The following is a 16,923-nucleotide window of genomic DNA, read 5'->3' as shown; positions in this document are numbered from 1 at the left end:
AAATAAAATATGAAATGTCGGGTTTGCTTCGGGCTTGGGCCTGCAAATCAAGCTAAGTGATCGGGCTCGGGCCGGGTCGGGCTTTAATACCCTCGGGCCCGGTCGGGTCGGGCTCGATTTTTTAGGACAGATCTTATCTCTAAAACTATTCGAACACTTCATGGCCCGAAAGGCGAATGACGAGGACCCTGCATAGACATGGCGATCTTTCTCCACACATAGACACAACGGTAGAAGTCCCTCTTAGCCAATGGGTTGCCAGGATGATGCTCGGTAATAGCTAATGGCAGAGCAGCTATAAGTATGTTGCGTTCAGGAAACTCTGAGCTGCCACTAGCTGGTCATACTTTATTTTTCCCTTCCGTATCTTGAAATGTCTTCAGTAACAAGAGGCAATCTTTTCCTGTTGAGACGTTTTGTAACTTGAAAAATTTCGTATGAAGAGACGGTCTTAAGTAGAGGTACCAATGTACTCTAAATTGTCCTTAGGTGTGACTGTGAGTGCAAATGTTTTTTTGTCTATGTGTGCCCTGTGATTGGCTGGCAACCAGTTCAGGGTGTACCTCGCCTACTGCCCAAAATCAGATGGGATAGACTCCAGCACCCCTCGTGAGGATAGGTGGATTAGAAAATGGATGGATGGATGGATGGATGGATGGTTGGTTGGTTCGGTGCTGCACAACAGGTTCAATTGCACATTACTAGTATACTTTATGGTCAGTAATAGTAATGCTCCAGTAATATGTGTACAATGAATGTGAAATAGAGAGCATACCAAGAGTGATGTTTAAACAATGACAAATAATACACCCAATATGTAGTTTGCAAAGCATATATCAATCTGGGCATCATTCTATTTTCACTTGGGAGGCAGCTTGCTCGATCCATATCTAAAAATCTATCTGTAAGGAACAGAGTCACTCAAAATGAATTCAGAAATGATCAATAAATTGGGACATTATTGTCATGAGTTTAAAATGCAATCCCAAAAAATCCCCAGCATGGCCATTTAGTCTTATCGCAAAAATTGTTTATTAACAATGTTCACTTGGGATAAAACATTCGCCTTTAGCAAAGCTTTGTTTGCCAGTGAGTTTGTCTCTTAATCTGCATTGTCATTTCAAATAGTCTTCGAGAGAAGAGGGGGGAAAAGAAAGTGACGTGACACCGAGCAGAAGCAAACGCATGCACGATGCACTCCGGGAATGCTGCTCTGCTGGCTGTTTGACTACCGTTATCCAATAACTACATTTTCCCCGTGACAAGATTTCTGTTCACTGATTAGAACGGTCTTGTCACGTCAGTGTGCTTGTTGTGCATTATTGCGCAGCAGCTGCAGCATACAATACATCTTTGCTGTACGTTCATAAGGATATCCTGCAACAGAAACTTGACGGGCACAAGCGGCCTCCATGCAAACACGTGTTCATGTATATCAATGTGCAGTGGAGGCAAATGGGGAGGATGCAGTCTGCCTGAGCAAGGTTGTTGGCTGGACCTTGAAAGAATCCACAAGGCGAGTGAGAATGCCTTCAGGGAACTGTCTGATCCCTCCCAGTAAGTACATTTGTTTTATTCCAACGCCAAACTGTCATAATGTGATATCACAGCACCTTTCTCCACCTCACTTTAGTCAACATAAGCAGATTCATTCTTCGTGGGATTTTAATGTCCTTTTCTGAAAGAATGACACGAGTGACATTTACTCTCATTACTAGTTGTCATGTGGACAATGTTTCAGGTTACTTTTTTTTGGGTGGGGGGGGGGGGCAGGTTTTGACTTCCTGCTTACCATTCAGGACTCTCAGCTTGAGAATGGGAGGATATGATTTGGATCTCCTGCATTTCGTGTGACCAAGTGGTGCTTGCTACAGAGAGACTAACAGTTTAACGTATGACAGGGGTGAGTCAGCTCATAATTGTTAAAACATGACACATTGCCAGTGCAGTTAAGGAAGCGTTTTATGACCGTTTTGGAGCTTCCGCTGCCCGATGAAGATGTCATTTTGTCATTTTACAAGCAGAGCACAACTTGACAACCACTAAAGAGTGAAACATTGATCATCTTTCCGTTGAGGTTGATTTGACCTTCTCTAAAATGTTGAATGTCCATGTCCAACTCTTAAGTGTTTCAGTACTTTTTGCATAACTCTTGTTTCAGCTAGATAAAGATAAGCTGTCACCAAGTCGTTGAGTGAAACGGTCTCTGCTTCATTTCCACTTGTTTTTGCACACAGGCGGTGAGAACTATTTTAATTGTGTAGGATGGTCGGTGTTTATGGCCGCTTTGTCTCCATATTATGTCTATGCTGCCACATCCAAAAATTCTCTACACTCGCCAACTTTTTAGTACTCATCTTTGCACAGCTAACAAGACTTGGAAAATTTATAGCAGCTGATCTTACCCATATCGCAACCTCCAACAGGACTAAAGAAATATTGAAATACCTATCTCTTGAACGAAAACTGTGTGTAGTACATTTTATATCCATCCTGAAATAGCTGAATAGCAGTATCCCTAACTGAATAGTGTAAGCTACAGATGAAATGTTTGCATTCGAGCCGCAAGAACGGAAAAATGCAAGCTCAACTGGTCTACCAGGTCTGGTAGAGAATGCCAATGGCGCACCAGAACAGAGAAGGCACCAGGAGGGGAAAGCAAACTCCTCACTGTCACTCACTCAACTCCCATAAAATACACAAAGAATGACGACCTGCTGGAAACCCACGCGAGCAAACGAGGCTAACCAGACACGAGTTCCAGGCTAACCAGTCGAGCGCAGATTCCAGCGGCGGGTGGGGACGCCAGTGAGCAGAATCCATCAAGCCTGCCCCTTCTTTCGGGGAAGGTTTGCAGAATCTGTCACTCGTACAAACTTGCTCATGTTGTTTTGACCGCTTTCCACCATGCCAATTGTAGACGCAAGCTGGTAATCACAGAGTGAGAGGCGTGGCAAGCACTTCTGTGTTGTGCGTTTGTCACATTACAGAAGCACGGAGGCAATTGACCCGTGACGCGCCCGAGTCAAGAGCAAGAACAGCAGCCATTTGTCGCTCTCAACAAGAAAGCCTTGGCGTAATTTGCAATGACAACACAATGAGAAGTAACCAGGGATGTAGAAAACGTACAAAAAGGCACTAGCTGTTAACACAGGCGTCAATTTAGCGGGGCAAACGGTTTGGACGGGACGGGATATTAGCGAAGAACTACCTGCCCTCGCTCAACAATATGGCATCCTAACATGCGCTTCAAATCACTGCGGGTTACAAAAGATCGAAGAAACCATGCTTTTTGCTTGAAACACAAAGTAAAGGAAATCAACAAAGATTTTTTTTTTCCAAACAACAATTTCTAATATAGACAAAGTTCATTTCCTGTATGTTTTGCGTATAATTCACCTGCCTGACTCCTACTATGAAATGCAGGATACAGTACAAAGATGCCATTGGGGGGAAAGGTAAGTCCTTTTTGTGTTTTTTCTCTCTCACTCCTCGTTTCTTGATTTTCACAATGGCGTCTTGACGGAGAGCTCACAACAGCGTGCAGCCGCTTCTCTTATTGCGCTTGCGGACTTGTAACGCCGCCCTGGTGGCCATCTCGAACACCTCCCGCACGCCATCCTTGGTCTTGGCAGAACACTCCAGATAGCCAAAGGCGTTGATTCTGTTGGCCATCTCGCGGCCTTCGTCAGTCTTGACTGGCTCCTGCGTGTTAGATATTAAGTTCTTGGTTTACAATGTTCCCAAAAATTATGTTCCGAGGTTACAAATTGCGCACAATGAACTTGGTTTGTCACATCAGTTTCCGACGTACTTAACACACTGTTCATTTTATTTATTTCAAAAATGAGTACCTTACGACTGCTGACTCAGATTTAACAACATATTTGGGTTCCGTTGCTAGCGGAGGAATGGAACTCCATTTGAACCGAAGGGCTCTCGCCCTGCTATTTAGTCTCCTTTTCCACTCCGACCAGTGATGCTTTTCCATTGGTAGGACCAAGGTGCTCTTACTTTCTACCCAGGTCTGCCACTGCTGGTCGCTAACTCAAGGATGCAGACTCCACAGTCTCCAATTGGCTGCAGCACTCCGTTTTCTCACTGTCCTGTCTCGGACAAACATCTCCTCACCGAAAATAACTCAAAACCTTTGCTCCACATGTTCATCTCTGCAGAATCTTTGACATGGTATTGGTCAGTGCCAAAATTGTTCGGGTTTTTTTTCGTTTTTTAACATTTGCATTGCAATGTTGGACCATTTCCAGCATCAGCAAACCTCATTTCTCCATGTCCAGGATATCTACAAATTTGAGGGAGCCAAATTGAAGGCCACATGAAAAAATAAATAAATAAATAAATAAATAAATAAATAAATAAATAAAAAACAAAAAAAAAAAAAAACACATCTTCCATTTAGTGTTGGAAAGTAGCTACAGGGCTACCACTATATCTGTGTTTTAACCCGATGACTTTCCAGCTCCATAAAATGAAATCGTTGAACTGTGTCTCCAGCCTGATTTGGAAAAGGTCCTATCCTCCAGTCCTTTGAACGTGTACCTGCTTCATCTTGGCCAGCTCTCTCCGTGTGTGCTCGTCGTTCCTCAGGTCCTTCTTGTTCCCTACCAGGATGATGGGAACATTGGGACAGAAGTGCTTCACCTCAGGCGTCCACTTCTCGGGAATGTTTTCTGTCCCAAGTGAGCGAGAGAGAGAGAGAGCGAGAGAGTGAGATGAAATGCTCAAGGGAGTTGACTATAAAAAGGGGGACGGGCAGTGCAGTGTCACTTCTCATGATTGATAGCTCTGCAGGGTGCTCAAGGCAACTATGTTCTTAGCTACATTAATCCCACTTGCTTTCAGGCTGCTTATGTACTGACATAATCTCAAGTATTCAAACATTTTCTGTGAAGTTTGGGGAAACTACCCACTAATCCAAACATACCTAAACTGTCCGGGCTATCAATGGAAAAACACATCAGGATGACGTCAGTGTCTGGGTAGGAGAGAGGCCTCAACCTGTCGTAGTCCTCTTGACCTGCGGTATCCCATAAGGCCAACTCCACCTGCGTGAAAAGTAGCAAAAAAAAAAAAAAAAAAGACTGTTGTTAAAACATTTCTGGAGCCTTCAATATTATTCAGAGAAGAAATTAATCACTAGAGCGGAAAGCTACACAAACAATCGTCACTACATTAGTGTTGAGCATTGTCTCCTCTCCTGCCAAAAGTAGCGATGTAGGAATTAAAGTGTCTGTGAGACGTTTTTCCCTACGATGCCTAAAAGGAAATATATTAGTATTTTTTTCACAGTCAAGAACAAGTCCTGGGTGTTCGAAAAAAATCTGTTCCAATCTTTGGCTAGCAAACACAAATTAATCAAGAATTGCATCATACTTGAAATAGAGGTTTTGAAAGCTCAGTTCTGCCTCATGCAAATAAGCCACTGCTCATCCCGCCCACCTGTACTGCACAGCCAATTACAACCATAGGGCAGGCTGTGTAACTAAAAATCCCTTGCCGTACTCGGGCCAACGGCAGAACCCCAGGGTTTTCTTTCCATAAATTTTAAATCCACCCGCTTATGTAGTACTAGGTAACTCTGATTTGGTGTTCGTTTTTAATGGACGATTCGCTTCTCTATTCAAGGCACCACGATGTGTGCCCTAGTTGCTGGGGTTAAACTGGAAAAGTTATGTATTTTTCTGCTGAAATCTGATGAAGATGAGAAGATGATCACTCAGACCTAATCGGTTTCTTATTTGTGTTGTCACTGCTGTGGAAATTTACACAGGGATTGGCCTAATCTCTGCAAACTGCTGATTAATTCAATTAGGGGAAGTGGGAGATTAGCAGGCATCAAACCAAGTACCTTCTGTGCTTGCATATGGGCAAACAAGAGCCACTTCTTGCCCTGCTGCAATCTTTTGGGAATTGAAGGTAAAAAGAGTATGACAAACCAAAAAGACCCTTCACTTAAAAATCAAAAGGCAAAAACGATGCCTTCCAGAGAGTGCAGGCATCAGTCCCAAAATAGAGGTCTGCAGAGGAAGAGGGTAGGAGGTGGCAGCATGATGCATGAGCAAGTGTAGCGACCGTGCTCCCACGGGCTTTAGGCTTTTGGGAGGAAAAACAGAACCAGAAACATTTAATTTTAGAGAAGGTCGGATCGGCTTGAAGGTGAGAGATTTCAGTGAAAGCACAAATCCATTTTATCTGGTTGTATAACGGTCTAATTCCAGAGGGAGGGGTGGGGTGTAAATCCTCTAAAAGTCACAGTGATCCCCCAGTGGAACAAAGTCCACTGTGGATCCGTGAATTTGAATTTCCTTTCATCCAAGTGCCAAAATGACAGGAAATGAGAGACTTTTATCGCACAGGAGGAAAAAAAGTCCTGAGGGATGGAGCGGGGGATTTGCAAGGACGAAGTACGTCTTCGTTCCCCGTCTGAACAGGAAGCTGGGAGGTAGACACATTTCCTGTTATGCTACGAAATGGTGATCCTGTGTGAAGGGAACAAATCCCGACAGAACAACACATCTATCCACAGCTCACACTCAGAACTTTGATGAGCAAAAAAAATAATAATAATTTTATATATATATATATATATTTTTTTTTTTTTTTTAACATATACATGGAGTACAGTACTGTATATGTTGCTCTATGTAACTTGCTGTTGTTTTGCAGCTTCTCACGGACCGTTTGTGGACTTTAAAAAAAAATTTTTTTTTTTTTTACCTGTTTATGTTAATTGGACGCTACTTCGCGGATTTTTGTTTATCGCGGGTGGTTTTGGTCCCCATTAACCGCGATAAACAAGGGATTACTGTAAATGGTTGTCTAATTCTCAATCCTTTGGCGTAAGACCTGGAAACTGAGACTGTAAAGAAAAAAAAGTTCATTATATGTTTCCTTGAATGAAAAGATGTATCCAGTTGCTAACTTAATTTACCTGGGGCAATGAAGTGTTTTCTGGAAAATGCACTGTCAAAAATGTTCCATCTAGAATGCATGCTTTCTAGAGGAGTAGTAGTGATAATAATAATACATAAGTTTTATATGGGTGGCATGGTGGAACTGGTTAACACGTCTGCCTCACAGTGCAGAGGTGCCGGGTTCGATTCTGGCTCTGGCCTTCCTGTGTGGAGTTTGCATGTTCTCCCTGTGCGGGTTTTCTCCAGGTACTCCGGTTTCCTCCCACATTCCAAAAACATGCATGGCAGGTTAATGGAACACTCTAACTTGTCCCGAGGTGTGAGTGTGAGCGTGGATGGTGGTTCGTATATGTGTGCCCTGCGAGTGGCTGGCAACCGGTTCAGGGTGTCTACCATCTCCTGCCCGACGACCGGCGGGATCGGCTCCAGCATGCCCACGATCCTCGTCAGGATAAGCGAATTAGAAAATGGATGGAATGAAGTTTTATGTGTCCCCATTTTTTATACGCTCACACATTTACACTCTGGTGGCGATACGTCCTGTAGCCACAGCTGTCCTGGGGCAGGCTGACGGAACCGTGGCTGCCAGTATGCACCTACGGCCCCTCGACCACCACAAAAACATTCACACCTAGCCATACACCAGTGCGAGTGACACTGGAGATAAGGTGCGTCAAGTGTCTTGCCCAATGAATCGACACATGACTCGGGCAGAGCGGGTTTCAAACAACCAACCCTTTGGTAACTGGATGACCCACTCTATTTCCTGAGCCATGGCTGCCCCAACAACAGATTAACATGAATTGGGAGTCTAGAGTTGTCGTTCAGTACGACAGCATCACGAGTACACTTACATTACATGCAAATCCTGTGTATTTGTGTGTCACATGCGAAATGTTATTTTGTTTTAGATGTTCGTTGTTCTGCAATACAGTTTTCCCCTCGCCACATCGCAGTTCAGTTCCTGCGGCATCACTACACATTTTCATTTATGACCATACCTTTCTATTTATTGCAGTTTTACCTCACTATTTTGCGGGTTTCCTTGATATTTTTCTTCCTCCTATGTCAGACCAGTCAAAACATGTTTTCTTTTTTTTTTTTTTCCCCGAATAAAAACACTGAGGATTTCACCCTATCATTGTTTGGATTTCAAGCGTGATACAAACCTGTTTGCAATCCACTTCAATATCAGCAATATAGTTCTCAAACACTGTCGGCACGTAGACTTCAGGAAACTGGTCTTTACTGAAAACGATGAGGAGGCACGTTTTCCCACAAGCACCATCGCCAACAATCACCAGCTTCTTCCGTATGGCCGCCATATCTGCCAGGGACATAAATAATCATGTTGAAGTTGGCGGTAGAGGGACAGAATTAAGTGTCCAATTCCAATGTAATGCTTATAGCCGAGTTCTATTTTCATGTACCATTCAAGTGACACACCTCATAGCTTTTGGTTATCACCGAAAGAACACATGAAACAAACCGCAGTTGCTCAAATTGATTGAAAATAAAACAGCAAGGTTTCAAAAGCAGGCAGTGAACACAGAAGTTAGCAAGAAAACATAATACAAATATTCAACGTTGCATAATGTTTAGTTAGCTCCGCCTTGGCCATGTAGAACTGCTCCTTCACCGCTTTCGCTGTAGTTTTACTTTTAGACCATGTGTTGTGTTGTTTGGACAGATGACAAATACACACCGTATTTGTCACCAATTGTTTTTTTTGGATGGCGTCGAGATGACATGGGCGGGGTATATCTTATCTGTGTATTTATGCTCCACTCGCACTGGCAGATATCTGATACCCATGAGATTTTTATTTATATTTGGGAGAGGTCTGAGTCAGATTTGCGATGCCATTGAGCCCATGTTGCGCATTTCTGCAAAGACATTTGTTGCTACGGCCAGCCGGACAGAAATCACAATTGTCATAAATATCTATCCATGGATCATGCCGAGGGTTTGGGGTTGTTTTTGTCCTTAAAATCATCAAAATTAAAGTTTTGTGTCATTACTGCAAAGTGGCACAGGAGTCAGTTGGAAACAGGAACACGGGAACGTAAATGGGTGACTTCAAGCTGCCCCCCCCGCCCCCCCTCTGGCAAGCTGTATGGCGGTTGCACGATATTCAAAGATGTCAAAAAAAGAAAACTTATTTTTTTAGAAGTGCACTTCTATGACAGACCATGTGTCATTGTATTATACACCTGGAAGATAGACTTGACACACACCTCGTCACTGTAGACCTTCACTTGCCAAGAAAATCAGACCAAAATGCTCCAAGCAGAAAAAAAGAGGAGGAGGACAATCAAGTTTAGAGAAGAGGGGTAGTAACAAGCTGTCAATTGAAGGAATTCCCCATCCTCAACTAGCTCCATCACAGTTTTTCATACCTGTTTTATAATAAGACAGTACTCTGTTTGCTTCATTTGAAGCGAGTGTGACACTTGAAGTGGGAGAAAAGAAGACCCCCCCCCCCCCAACCTCATGCACAAAAGAAAAATAATCCACTTCCTGTTCCGTGAAGCCAGGGCAAAGCTTTTGTGGAGGCCATTCGACTTTGCCTGGACATGCACTTATGATTAATCACACTTGTGTGTGCACACGAGCAAACGAATACAGTGTGTTTTGCTTCATTAAAAAAAAATAAAATAAAAATTAAAAAAAAGCTAAAAGAGAGTTTCTCGTGAAGTTCACCTAAGAGTTGAAACAACAGAAGTGAGTCAATTGTGGGTTTCTCCGGCTTTGTCTATGTTGTTGTTAACAAATGAAAATCATGTCATAATTAGCACGTTGTTCTTCATTTAGGCATGCGATAAGAACACTTTTCTTAAATTAATTAACCACTTCTATTTCTAGTTGATGACAAAGTTGCTTGAACTGGTTTGTATCAAAATCAATCCAATTTGATGTATACCTGGAATTGAAACAAGCACACAATGTCACAGACCCAGTGACTTCTAATTTTCTTTTGGACACTGCAATAATGCCTGAAAAGTACCTGCGAATAAATCCTGGCTTTCCCGTTCTGCTTCTGCTGCGCCTGTTTACTGGAAATTGAGTGTATTTCTTAAATGAGCTCATTGAAGGGAAAACAGCAGACGGCAAACAGCTCGAACAAAACAAACTTTTCCGGTCTAACTGAAAACCCAGCCACACATTGGGAATACTGAGTCAAATTAAGTACTGAGATAGTCGACGATAAACTGGTTCATGGGGTGTATCGCACGCGACTTGGCAATGGAAACAATCACAAAGCGTACGTTGTAAAAGGCACGAAAGAATAGCGGCGTTTAGCGCAGATCCACTGAGACACACCGAGTCAGCGGCGCAACTATTCCAGCAATGTGCTGGGTTAATGAACACACCGCCTTTCTTTCTCTAAGGAGGCTTCCTGAGGCTTAGGGGCCGATGGCGGTTACGCAACACATTCAGTGGCGCTACCGCAAAGCAGAACGTGACCCTGTCCTGCGAGGTAGGGCCACCTCGCAGATCTAATCATGATCGGCATCCACGAGGATGAGCCCCAACAAGCACGCAAAAACGTGTTTTGGGAAGGCACACTTGGATGTCGCCACTTGACAGTGGCTGACAATTCATCGCCGCACCATTATTCCACAGCAGGGATGTCCAAACCTTTTCCACTGAGGCGTGCAAAAACATTGCGTTGACCAGCACAATAGAGAGATAGGATGGTTGCATTAAATTATTTTATCCCCCCCCCCCCCCAAAAAAAAAAAAAAAAAAAAGAAATTGAAATTTCAGTTTTGACATATTCTTGTCACTCGACATGCTTTGATCGATCGTTGGCTGATAACTATCAATCGATATTTGCGATTAAGTGTGTGATTGGTGAATCCAATCAAAGCCTCTAAAGGCCGATCAAACACCCTATGTATCATACTGTACTGGTAAGGGAGTAGCATATTTTTCCCTAAGTGCTTCGCTACAATTACTATTATTTGTGTGTATCGTAACAAAATAGGTATAGATATGTTACTGGCTGTTCTTTCCATTGTTTTATCAGCAATGCACAAAGCATCGCGAATGATATCGAGGAATTATAGTTCAAGTCACGGCTTTTGTAAGGGAAAAAAAATTTACAAAGCGACAGATGTTAGCATTTAAACATGACATATTCAGCTGCTGGTAACAGAAAGACACAAATGACAAAGATTAACATCTTTATAACTGTATTAATTAAAATGTATTGGGACATGTTATGCACTCGGAGTGGCTTGATCATCCGCTTGTCCAGTGTTGCTGCTTTCTGTTCATCGGCGTCATAAAAAGAAAAGCAAAAAAAAAAACAAAGAAATCCAAGAGTTCACTAAGTTGCGCGCATCTCAAAACTTCAATGCCCGCAAAGACTTTCAGAAAGGGGAGCGGTTGCTGTCTGGACTTGTTCACATTCACGTTTGACAGCTGCACTAATGTCAATATTCATATTTCTTTATTTACTCACGTATCTACGGTGTAACAGAGGACCACAATATGACGCCATGTCAGATTTCTTCTTCAAGGTCACGTGGGCAGAGGGTTGATCGTATTACAATGCACAATACAATCTAATTACAAGTGCTGCACAGAGGTGACTGCTCATTTGTTTGAACAAAGTTAAGGTAAAGGCACACTTTCATTCAACGTAGAAATGCCACACTCGTGAGCAAGCGCGCATGCATGCACTTTTTTGCTAGTTCGGCACATTTTCACTGGTTCGGTTGGCATGGTTTACAGTAATGGCTTGTGTGCACTGAAAACACACGTATAGCTTTAAATGTTCTATTCGGTACTTGTAATTGTGAATCAAATCAAACAACATTATGTAGCCTCTGCTGCCGCACGCAGAATTGTAGGATCGGGGTTTGCTTCCTGATTATTTTTTTTAATCAATGTAATATATCATGCATAATTTATATTCTCACACACACAGAATTATTGCCTCATCTTTACTTGCCTACTTGGTTTTGACTTTGAAAGGAATTATTTCTAAATAAAATTGACTGCAAAGGAACATTTTGCTTTACCGATCATCTAACCTTGAAATTAAAATAAAAACAAACAAAAAACAACAACAACAAACTTCCCCCATCATTTTGGGTTGTTCTCATTTTCATGCATCCGATTGAAAATTAACATGCCAGAATACCGGTACTGTATAAAATTGAGAAAGCATGCTGGTAAAGTCTGCCTCATAAGTGGGCCAAACAAGTTTAAAAAGGAGCAGTGGGAGAGCCAACCGGGGACGCCAACTGTCCCCGCTACCTTGAAGCAGCACTTAAAAACATCTTATCGCTCTAAATCTGACGCGAAAAACAGATCATATGCAGGATCAGACATGCTCCTCGATTAATCTTGTGAGGGAGTTTGCAATAGTGACTAGTAGGAACGGCAACGTACAGAACTGAGCTTATACTTTACATTTGCTAATACCATATGAAAATAGAAATTCTCTGTTCTAGCATCAAAGCAGTGCCATTATCTTACTTGGTGCAAGTACATACAAGTAGATACCAAAAAAAAAAAAAAAACAATTAATGACATGACTCCAGCTCGCAACTAATTTTAGCTTTCAACTTTGGCTGTAAAGTCTTCCCAAGCACTCTTAAGACTGAGGCCAGTCCTTATTTGAAAATAAGTGTCGCAAAAAAAGAGGCAGAATCCTTGCATGCTGGCTAAACTGAGGTCTCGCACAATATGCTGATGGTTACAGGTCCCAGTTTTTGTCAACATGTGTTGCTACACTACTTTTGTTCAGGTATTGGGTTCTAACAGCACAATGTCAATGCCAGTTTCGTTAGCGCGTCTGTGGCATTTTGCATTGTGTGTTACACTGCAGTCAGGCTGCATGAGTTGATATTGGCAAACCAATCCTGGAAAACGTTTCTTTTGCTACTCAAAAAGTGTCATGAAGTGGGACCTCACATTGTGATTAAAAAGATCTATTTTTTACACATTTCTTTTGCTCATTTACATAATTTTTGATTGCCTTGCTTACGCTACCACCAGCGACCTCCCTCATTTTTTAAGAGCAAAAAATAAATGGTTAACAATACAGTACTGCCCCCTTGCCTTGCCTTGTGTGGTGCACAGAACCTGGTTACACAACATGAGAAAAACCACAGCGCAAACTGCTTCCAACACTCAATTCCATGATGACAGTTTAGCGCTTTGTTCACTTGTTTAGAAAAGGGTCAAGGAGTTGGGACCGACAGTATTTCATAGAATGTGGCTGCTTCTGACATCTGTGACTTGGGTGAATGTATTTTATACATAGGTGGAACTTCCTTACGCCTCACGATGAGATGTGTGGACAGCTATTTTGACATGATTTCACCGACATTAACCATTTGTTCTCATCATTACAGATGTGACATTCAAATAAATAAAAATACAGACTGGAAATTGGATTATTCAGACAAGAATACAATGATTTTTAGACTCGTTTACGATACCATGTCAATTATTTGTGATTGGATGATCGTAGCAGAGGCGGAACTTCTCTCTACATATGTGATATGGCTGAAGTGTATGTCACGATGTAAGTACTGTATTGGTCGCTAGATAAATGGTAAATGGGCTGTCACCTATATAGCGTTTTTCTTTGGTTTGGTACTCAAAGCGCTTTACACTGTTTCCCCATTTACCAACTGATAATGCAGCATCAGGAGCAAGGGGGGTGGGGGGGGGGGGTAATCTTGCTCAAGGACAATTCAACAAGGTTGCAATGGCCGGGGATTGAACCCCCAACCTCTGGGTTGGAAGATGACCACTCTACCACTGAGCCATGCAAACCTAGATCACATTTGTCTACCAAAAATGTTTGCCCGTTTCACCCATGATTTTTTTAAAAATATGCGCAACACCACTTGTTCCGGTCGTAATGCTGTCTCGTTTATAGAGATATCCGGAACAAAATACAAAAAATCCAGAAGAGTTGGCAGCATTTTAGTATGCTCTGTACTACATAATCTTGATATGCACTGAGACGACAGATCATTTATTTGAACCAAGTTAAGGTTAAGCCATAATTTCATTCAGCATATATATGCCGCTCACACACTCATTCATGCACTTCTTCAGTGGTTCAGAACGTCTTCGCTGAGGTGCTTATAATTGTGGCACAAATCTAACAACATAATATAGCCTCTGATGACTGCACGTGGAATAAAAACAGATCATCCACACGGTCGTCTATGCCAAGATACCGAAAATAGCACTTAACGTAGCTCAGTGATTTTTGTCCGCAAATGTTGTGCATAACCTGAATTGATCAGAAAAAGAGACATACGTAACTTGAGGTTCCACTGTAAATCAAACAGATGGGTGAGGCTTCATTGAAAAACTCACTTTTTAACTAATTAATGTGGGCAAAACTTGTTGGCAACGTTTTATTGATTTGAAAAGGAAATGCGTAGGACATTCCAAAATATTAGCTCCCAGCAAATGTACAAATGGTGTGCCAGTGTTGTTTCACGATGATATTTTTCCAGGGATTTTGGTCATTTCCAGGATTCTTATCTGCACACACTCAGTTTCAGAATTCCACAGATCACCACCACAATCAAACTTGCTGAATTGGACAAATTAGTGAAGCTGAACTGCAAAAGTCGTATAACTTGGCAACAAAGTTTGTTGTAAATGAAACACAAACAGGCCACGAAGTGCTAGAAAACACTCTCTGGCCACCAGTGCATCCACTGTTCACAAAATCTGGCACACGTGTGCGTCATGACAGAACACATAACAACTGAGAAAACCTGTACTGTGAAATGCACACTTTTGGTTTTAGTTTGCAGTCTATCTGGCATCTGGGGATTTTGGCCATTTCGATAGGTTGCACCTGAACAAACCCCTGCCGGGAGTTTAGTATACAGTAGGTATTGTTTTACTGCTTAGTGTGCCTTTCTGAATCTATTAACAATCCAAATTGCATGCTCAATGCTTACTTTAGTCTCAGCAAAGACCAACTGAAATGACACATTTACAGGTTCTGTGACATAACCCTGTGATCCAGTCATTCCCATGGGAATGCGGATGAGAACATGGGGACATTCCAGAGGGGAAACGTTTTCTTCTAAGCGAAAATGATTTTTCTAGGACCTTTGAAGTTGCTCAACGTATTGTCAAATCCTCCAACCAACGTAACAGAACGTATATAAAATAACATTATGCACGTTTTGTTGAGTTTGGAGATGTCTACTGATAATTAATAAATGAATAAATAATGAGGAACTGGAGCGGTTTCTACGAATAGACACGGCGGCTCATTAGATTTACCTCCTCCTTTTACATACAGGTCGCTGCAGTGAAAAAAGTGTACAAAGCGAAGGAGGGTGGGTAATATATCTGCTCTAAATACTTAAACACGACCAACTTTATAAATAAAAATTTAAAATAAAATAAATAAAACATAAAAATAAAATAAAGATAAAAGTCAACCACTGGTTAGGAAGCGCAGAGATTAGTTTGTCCAAAAAGGGAAAAGGGTCAATGTTTGGAGCGGGAGCCACCACCCTACATGAGTCACAACTATTGTGTCACGCGAAAGGAATAACATGAAGAAAAGAAAAGCCTCGACCCCGCAACACGAAAAAAAAATCTTAAATACCTTCTCGTCAACAACTAGAGTCTTCGTCCTAGATTTTAACTCCCTGCTGGAGCTTCCTTCCCAGTGACTTCTTCTTCGCCTTCTTTTTCACTGCAGTGCTCGCCAAATGGTACACAGCTAGGAGAACAAGCCCCGCCCACCTATTTGCTTACATGACCCAACTGTTTCCGCCTACGTTTCTGTAATAAATATTACCCCTATCTAAAAAATATGGTCCATTTTTTATTAAAATCAACCAAATGACCCCGAAATGTTTTATTTTACTTTTACATCATTCATAAGCTTGCATAGGAGAATTATCCGAATCTCAAGGATCACGTTACGACATCTACTTTTATTTTGAAGACAAACTATTCCAGTTTTCGGTAAATGTAATGAACTGTGATAAAGCTACTGCTGCATGGCGGTAGGAGTCATTCGCTTGCCTCCCTCACTGGTTGAAGATGACATCATCTGTAAAGTGGGAAAGGACTACCAGTCCAATGCAACAGGAGGTGCTGCTGGTGGTAGGCCGATTTACTGGGCGTGGATCGCTCAAGTTGGAAGTTGGAACCTTGTTCACCGTGAACCAGCAATAATTTAATATTGTTATACAATATGTAATCTTCCTTTCATCAATGACTGATTCATAAATTGTTTTTAAATTAATTGATATGGTGTTCAGAATCACATTTTTTTGAGTATGCTTTTAATTTTAATGTATTTTTAAGCTTTAATTATTGCAGAGAGCAGTCCCCCCCCAAGCTTATTGTGGTATGGCATACATTGAGAACATTTCACTGCACTCAAACACGCCAAAAAAATGTCAATTAATACATAAATGATCATGCCTCAATTTACTCACAAATCTATTTTGTGTGACATCTGGGCCTATTTGGTTAAAGATTAATTAATTATTCTGTTGTATGACTTGCAACAAGTGGATCCACAGCTTAAGTGAACAGAGATACGTTATTTGTCAAATAAATCAGTTTCTAATCAATGAAGGACATTAGCACAAGGAGTGGTAATCAACAAAATATAGAATACAAGTCCCGTAGAAATGCTTGTGAATGCTTAAGACCTCACACTGAACTAGAATCAATTTAAATGGAGGAAATGTATGTGAGACATGGAAAATGTATAAATGCTGATTTAAAATGTGATTCTATACAGTATTGTGATTTAAAGCTGGATGGTATGCTAACATATTCCTTAAAAACAGCAAACTGTGGAGCCAAAACGCTAAGGCAGATGAATATGAATTTTACATCTCACCCTGTATTAAGGAATTATTTCTAATTAGAATGGCTGAAATGCTAACATATAACAAGATAACAACCAGTGTAAGCAAAGTGTCAAGAAAGATCACTTACGTTTTGCTGTGTACTTTAT

General features: G+C 41.6%; 1 protein-coding gene across 3 annotated transcripts; it reads right to left on the bottom strand.

Annotated features, from left to right (window-relative positions):
• Nucleotides 1-1,679: 1,679 nt before the first annotated feature.
• Nucleotides 1,680-15,677, bottom strand: LOC109507788 (rho-related GTP-binding protein RhoA-C). Of its 3 annotated transcripts, none has more exons than XM_019857452.1 (5): nt 15,550-15,677; nt 8,102-8,259; nt 4,943-5,063; nt 4,558-4,688; nt 1,680-3,705 (listed from the first exon to the last, which is right to left on the bottom strand). In XM_019857452.1, exons 2-5 carry the CDS (start codon nt 8,255-8,257, stop codon nt 3,532-3,534), a joined length of 582 nt encoding a protein of 193 aa, XP_019713011.1. In that variant the 5' UTR covers nt 8,258-8,259; nt 15,550-15,677; the 3' UTR covers nt 1,680-3,531. The 3 variants fall into 3 exon arrangements, with proteins under 3 accessions (XP_019713011.1, XP_019713019.1, XP_019713006.1); XM_019857460.1 differs by having other exon boundaries at nt 8,102-8,262; nt 15,550-15,672; XM_019857447.1 differs by lacking the exon at nt 15,550-15,677 and having other exon boundaries at nt 8,102-8,272.
• Between the last annotated feature and the right edge of the window lie 1,246 nt (nt 15,678-16,923).

The sequence above is a fragment of the Hippocampus comes genome, unplaced genomic scaffold, assembly GCF_001891065.2.
Source record: "Hippocampus comes isolate QL1 unplaced genomic scaffold, H_comes_QL1_v1.1 scaffold17, whole genome shotgun sequence".
Lineage (NCBI taxonomy): Eukaryota > Metazoa > Chordata > Actinopteri > Syngnathiformes > Syngnathidae > Hippocampus > Hippocampus comes.
Note: the sequence above shows the minus strand (reverse complement) of the source record. Positions and strands in the feature narration are given on the sequence as shown.